This window comes from Lutra lutra, chromosome 1 (assembly GCF_902655055.1).
Source record: "Lutra lutra chromosome 1, mLutLut1.2, whole genome shotgun sequence".
Classification (NCBI taxonomy): domain Eukaryota; kingdom Metazoa; phylum Chordata; class Mammalia; order Carnivora; family Mustelidae; genus Lutra; species Lutra lutra.
In genome coordinates, this window is record NC_062278.1 from 108,020,099 (window position 1) to 108,026,113 (window position 6,015).

General features: G+C 44.4%; 1 protein-coding gene across 2 annotated transcripts in view; it reads right to left on the reverse strand.

Annotated features, from left to right (window-relative positions):
- Nucleotides 1-4,854, reverse strand: part of PARL (presenilin associated rhomboid like) — a 57,499-nt gene extending 52,645 nt beyond the window's left edge. The window contains exon 1 of one of the 2 annotated variants that reach the window (XM_047731673.1): nt 4,682-4,854. In XM_047731673.1, coding sequence (XP_047587629.1) covers nt 4,682-4,806 — 125 coding nt within the window. In that variant the 5' untranslated portion in view covers nt 4,807-4,854. The remainder of the gene's footprint in view (nt 1-4,681) is intronic. The other variant, XM_047731669.1, reaches the window with a different exon arrangement.
- Between the last annotated feature and the right edge of the window lie 1,161 nt (nt 4,855-6,015).

The following is a 6,015-nucleotide window of genomic DNA, read 5'->3' on the forward strand; positions in this document are numbered from 1 at the left end:
AGAGGTGGGACAAAGGCATCAGTATTTTAAAAAGCTACCCAGGTGATTTTCATATTCACCCAGGGTTGATCTACCTCAGGTTAAAGGAAAACTTTAGTATACATACAAATCACCTGGAGATCTTGTTGATATCAGATTCTAAATCACTAAGTCTGGGGTGGGGAAAATATGAGATTCTGCATTTCTAAACAAACTCACAAACTGACAAACTTCTGCCTGCAAGGGTGGTTTGGGCCTGCCAGCTACGATTGGTTTTTGAATTTTTAAAGAGTGATATAAAGTAGAAGAGTATGTGACAGAGACCATATGTGGCTCTGTGATTTTCTATCTGGCCTTTCACAAAATAAGTTTGCCACTCCTGTCCTAGATAATACCTAAACTGCTAGTTCACAAACCACTTTCAATAGCAAGGAGCAAGAACCTAATCCCTAACAAAATTTCTACTTAAATTCGAATGGTTATTTACAGGGCAATCCTATCTGACCAGGACTAACAAGAATTCAGATTTGTAACAAAGAATTCGAACACAAAAGTTTCATCTTAGAGGACAATAGTGAGAGTTTCTCACTGACTCCCAGCATCCAGGTCCTTTACCCCCTCTCCTGATAGTACGCTGGAATTTCCAGCCATTTGGTTGGGAGAGGCACACCAAGCTCCTGACTGGCTTTAGCCAATCTACAGACTCCACTCTCTGACAACTTCAAGGGATTCAAGGATGGACATGTATCCCAATCAGGCCAATCTGGTCCAGTAAATTTCAAGATTGTAATACTGGAAAACTTTTTCTGCTGGATGTGAACCTAGAAGTATAGAGCCCCAAGAACTTCTGACAGCCATCTACGACAAGGAGAGCATGTTGAGAGAATAAAGCCAACGTTTGGGAAGCAGAGCCAAGCCCTGGAGAAAAATGGAATCCTGGTGACAATCTAAAACACCAAATCTTGCCTCATTAGAAGCCAGTCCTACTTCTGGACTTTTTTTTTTTTTAAGATTTTATTTATTTGACAGAGAGAGATCACAAGCAGGCAGAGAGGCAGGCAGAGAAAGAAGGGGAAGCAGGCTCCCTGCCGAGTGGAGAGCCCGACACGGGGCTCTATCCCAGGACCCTGAGATCATGACCTGAGCCGAAGGCAGAGGCTTTAACCCACTGAGCCACCCAAGCACGCTGACTTCTGGACTTTTTAACTGCATAAACCGATAAATTTTCCTAATTTGCTTAGGAATTTGGTTGGAGTTGGGTTTTCAGTTACTACAAAAATGCTTTTATTTATTTTTTTTTTTTTTAAAAGATTTTATTTTTATTTTATTTTTTTTTAAAGATTTTATTTATTTATTTGACAGAGAGAGATCACAAGTAGGCAGAGAGGCAGGCAGAGAGAGAGAGGGAAGCAGGCTTCCCGCTGAGCAGAGAGCCCGATGAGGGGCTCGATCCCAGGACCCTGAGATCATGACCTGAGCCGAAGGCAGCGGCTTAACCCACTGAGCCACCCAGGCGCCCAAAAATGCTTTTAGATGAAGTACTTCATCATACCTTATATGACAAGGTACATTCTGACCTTATGACCTTATGGAGCTTTTGTTTTACATTTCTTAAAATGCAAAAACATGGAAAAGCATGATAAATGTTTCTAATTCCAAATGTTTAAGACCATATTTACAAGCTTAGGCTCTTTAGCTCTACTCATTCATATTGGTGCAAAAGATGGAAAAATAAATGACTTAGGGGCACTTGGATGGCTCCGTCGATTAAGTATCTGCTTTCAGCTCAGGTCACGATTCTGGAATCCTGGGATCAAGCCCTGTGTAAGGCTCCCTGCTCAGCAAGCAATCTGCTTCTCCCTCTACCCTTTACCCCACTCTCTCTCTCAAATAAATACATAAAAATCTAAAAAAAAAAAAAAAAGACTTAATGAATCACTTACCTGAAATAAGTTCAGAAAACAAAAGAGAAACAACATGATAAAATGGATGGTACAGAGAGTGGAATGGGAAGAGAGGGTCATTAGAAGTATATACCAACTCATGAAGGCAGACCTGCCTTTTAGCTCTGCTGCTTTAGTCCTTCCGCCAATAACCAGTCATTTGTGAAAGCAGTCTAATGTGCTCAAAGTGGGAAGATCTCATCAATACCTGACTTACTACTAGTCATATTATTGTTACGGTTCAGTTTTTTTTTTTTTTAAGATTTTATTAATTTAGTTGACAGAGATCAAGTAGGCAGAGAGGCAGGTAGAGAGAGAGGAGGAAGCAGGCTCCCCGCTGAGCAGAGAGCCCGATGAGGGGCTCGATACCAGGACCACGACCTGAGCCGAAGGCAGAGGCTTTAACCTACTGAGCCACCCGGGCACCCTATGGTTCAGTTTTTTAACATGATCCCCTAACTTTTAAACAGAAGAAGTCAAACCTATGTATTAATTGGTTTAATGGTGAGTGAAAACATACTTTTGTGAATTTTTAACAGTGCAACTTAGATATATGTACAAGTCAGCACTAATGTCTATGTTTCTAAAGATTTTTATGAAGTAGAAATGGCCTACTGTTCAAATGGAAATAACATATGTCCAAGCATACACACAATAGATTCATTCCACTTTAAAAGAAAATAAATATATTTAGGGGAGTGGGGAATTCTACATAAACACTTGCATGACAAAATTTTCTTAAAACCCATCTGGAGTCAATAAATGGTAAATTAAACAGGGAAAATAGCTGAACCACCAACTACTCTCTTAGTACCATACAACTGAAATTATGCAGGCTTCTTTTAAGCCTAAACCATTTCTTAGAAGTGCTGCCAGAAATTTGACAATGGTAAAGTTTCTGAAGAGCCTGAGATTTTTTCCTTTGTCTGTAGAGAGACAGATAGTTAATATTTTAGTTTTTATGAAGAAAACATGTCACATACTGTTTTGCTTTACACCCCTTTAAAAACGTAGAAACCATTTTTAGCTGGTGGGCTGCACTGGGCCTGCCACAGTTTACAGAACTCATATCATTACCTGTATGGCAAATTCTCAGCCATGCTTCAGGCCTATCACATCAGAAACACAAGGATTGGGCCCAGAACTCTGCTTTTTATCTCTAACTTCATTCTTCTGTATACTAATCTTAGAACCACAGGAAGTCAAAGCAGACCAAATAAAGTTACATCAAGGTAGCTCATTCTTCCAATTAAGTGCTTATTTCCAGAGGTGAGCGGGTATATACTTTATTTCAGGTTTACCTACATTCTCTTGAAACGCATATTTTTCTATGCAACCACAAAAATGTCATTTTCGAACTTTACAAATGAACAGAAAACGTTAAAAAAAAATAGGGTCTAATTGTCAACATCACACCTTCATTTGTTTTTTTTTTTTTTTTTCCCCCAAATGGTCTCCAATTTATACTGGAGGCTCTTCATTAATCAAGTTATATTTCCTTTGCTTTCCCTTCCTAACACATATTTTTAATATTTCCACACCTGCTGCTTCCTGATAGCCATATTCATACCTCCTCCCCCTCGAACCATGCAATTTTGGCTGGGATTTGGAATAAATTCTGCAATCTGGACAGCTGAACTCTAGCACTACTTCCACCTGACCTCCTCATTCTCCATCTCCCCAGGAGTTTAAGATTAGCAAAGCTCCAAATTAAGGTGTATGAAGTTAAGCTACAATGTATGCAAGTTTTCACAAATCCCTAATCCAATTCCCCTGGGAGTGCTTGCAAGCACTACAGGTTCTTCAACTCCCCCCCTCCCCCCACTTCTGACTTGACAGAACTAGGCTGGGACCTGGGAAATACAGTCTACAAACACTCCTGGTGATTCTTAAAATTAAGCAATAGCTCCACCATATTGGAGCCTCAGTTATTTGCCACTGGCTAGCCCCTCTGTTGAACATTCTACCTTAACTTGCTACCATCAATCAGATGGGATTTCAGGCATCTGGAACCAACTCAGAAAACCGGGAAGGCTGCAACTCTGGATTAAAGAACAGGAACAAATTTCAAGTAAAAAACACATCAAACTCTTGGACAGCTGAGGGACTTTTTTCCTCTTCAGAACTGACTTAAAAGCAGCAAATACTGATGAAGCATACTCTTCATACAGCTTCTACTTGGGAAAACCAGTACTGTAGTTTTCCTTCCAAATCATCTGGAAACTAAATATTCCAAGCTCTCCATTCTTCGACAGAAAAGCCTCTCTTATGACTGTGAAGAGGGCAAATGCCCTTTGACTCCGTCTTCCTTTAGTTCTCTAAACGCTGAAGAAAGTAACTGGTAGCAGAACACAGGTTTATAAAGACTGATAGAGAATCGGTTCTGCCACTGTATTATCTGTGTAACTGCTTCACTTTTAAAAATGGGTCCAATACCTTCTTCGCGGGATTATGAGGTGGCACGCAGCCCTCAGAGACTACTTCCCCTTCCCCTCACGTCCTTCCTGATGGGAAAGGGGTAGACGGCGCGGGCTCACGGAAAGCTGCGCCGGGGTCGGTCACTGGGCACCCCGGCTAGGGGGCACGGTGGCACGGCGAGAAGCGAGGGCTGGCGAGGCGAGAGGGGAAAACGGGACAGAGAGAGGAAGAGATGGGTGACGTCAAGGCAGCCCCACAGGCCTACGTGGCCTGCGCCCCCGAGGATGCTCGGCCGAAGCTGAGGGTCCGAGGGGAAAGAAGCCCGGAGCGGCGTTCATTACCTGCGTCCGAGCAGTCGCGGCGGGACCACGGCCGCAGTGAGCTCCTCGCGGCTGCGGCCGCCCGACGGCTGAGCCCACGCCTGGCCACAGCCCCAGCCTCTCTGTGCCCAGCCTCGCCACGCCATCTTCCCAACCTCTGCCCCACCATGGCCCGACCTTACCAACCCCTGCCGCGGAACCACTTCCGGGGCGAGGGGGGGGGGGGGGTGGGAACAAAAAAATTTAAAAAGACCATAGAGCTCCAGGTGCAGCCTAGAGCGCCCGCACGCCCCTACGAGCCGAACTCGACGCACCGGAGGGCTGCGCGGGCGCCGCTGGGTTCTCCCTGCCCCGCGAGTCTGGATGCGGGGCTGGCGCGTGTCAACCCCTGGGCCTCCACCCAGTTTGTGGATGAGGTCCAAAAGAAAAAGAGAAGGGAAAACTAGCATTTATTGAGTAACGCCCCGTATCGGGCACTTAACCTAAGTGAGTGCCCTTTTTCTTTACTTTTCTTTTTCTTTTTTTTTAATATTTTTATTTGTTTATTTGACAAGAGAGGGAACACAAGCAGGGGGAGTGGGAGAGGGAGAAGCAGATTTCCTGCCGAGCAGGAAGTCCTATGCCGGAGCTCAGTCATGACCACAGACCCTTAATGACTGAGCCACCCAGGCCTCCCCTAAGTTGCTGCTTTTAACCCTCACCAAACACTGGAGGCGGATAGTATCACCACTGTCTTACAGAGGCTCAGAGAGGACTGGAGGAACCACCATTGCATCATTGTACCTATGTCATTTTTCTTTTTTCTGCATCTCACCGTTTCATGTTGTTATTTTTTTAGAAAGAGAGAAAACGCTTGCGGGGGATTGGGGGTAGAGGGAGAGAGAAAATCCCAAGCCAGCCCCAGGCCCAGGGCAGAGCCCTTTCCCGGCGCTGGGTTTCAGGACCCTGAAATCACGACCTGAACCCAAATCAAGAGTGCTATGCTTAACGGACTGAACCACCTAGGTGACCCTCACCATTTCATGTTATGACACACTTAAGAGGATGTACCTCTGATCTTTAACAAAAAGTCCAGACCCGAAACAAAAATCTGTATTCTAGATGAAATACAAACTTCATGATTCAGCCCTTGCCTATCTGGTGGGCAGCCTTATTTCCTGCCACTCCAACCCACCCTCTGACCCTAGCTGCAGCCAAACTATAGGATATGCAGTTTCTTTCTTTTTTTTTTAAAGATTTTATTTATTTATTTGACAGAGAGAGATCACAAGTAGACAGAGAGGCAGGCAGAGAGAGAGAGAGAGGGAAGCAGGCTCCCTGCTGAGCAGAGAGCCCGATGCGGGACTCGATCCCAG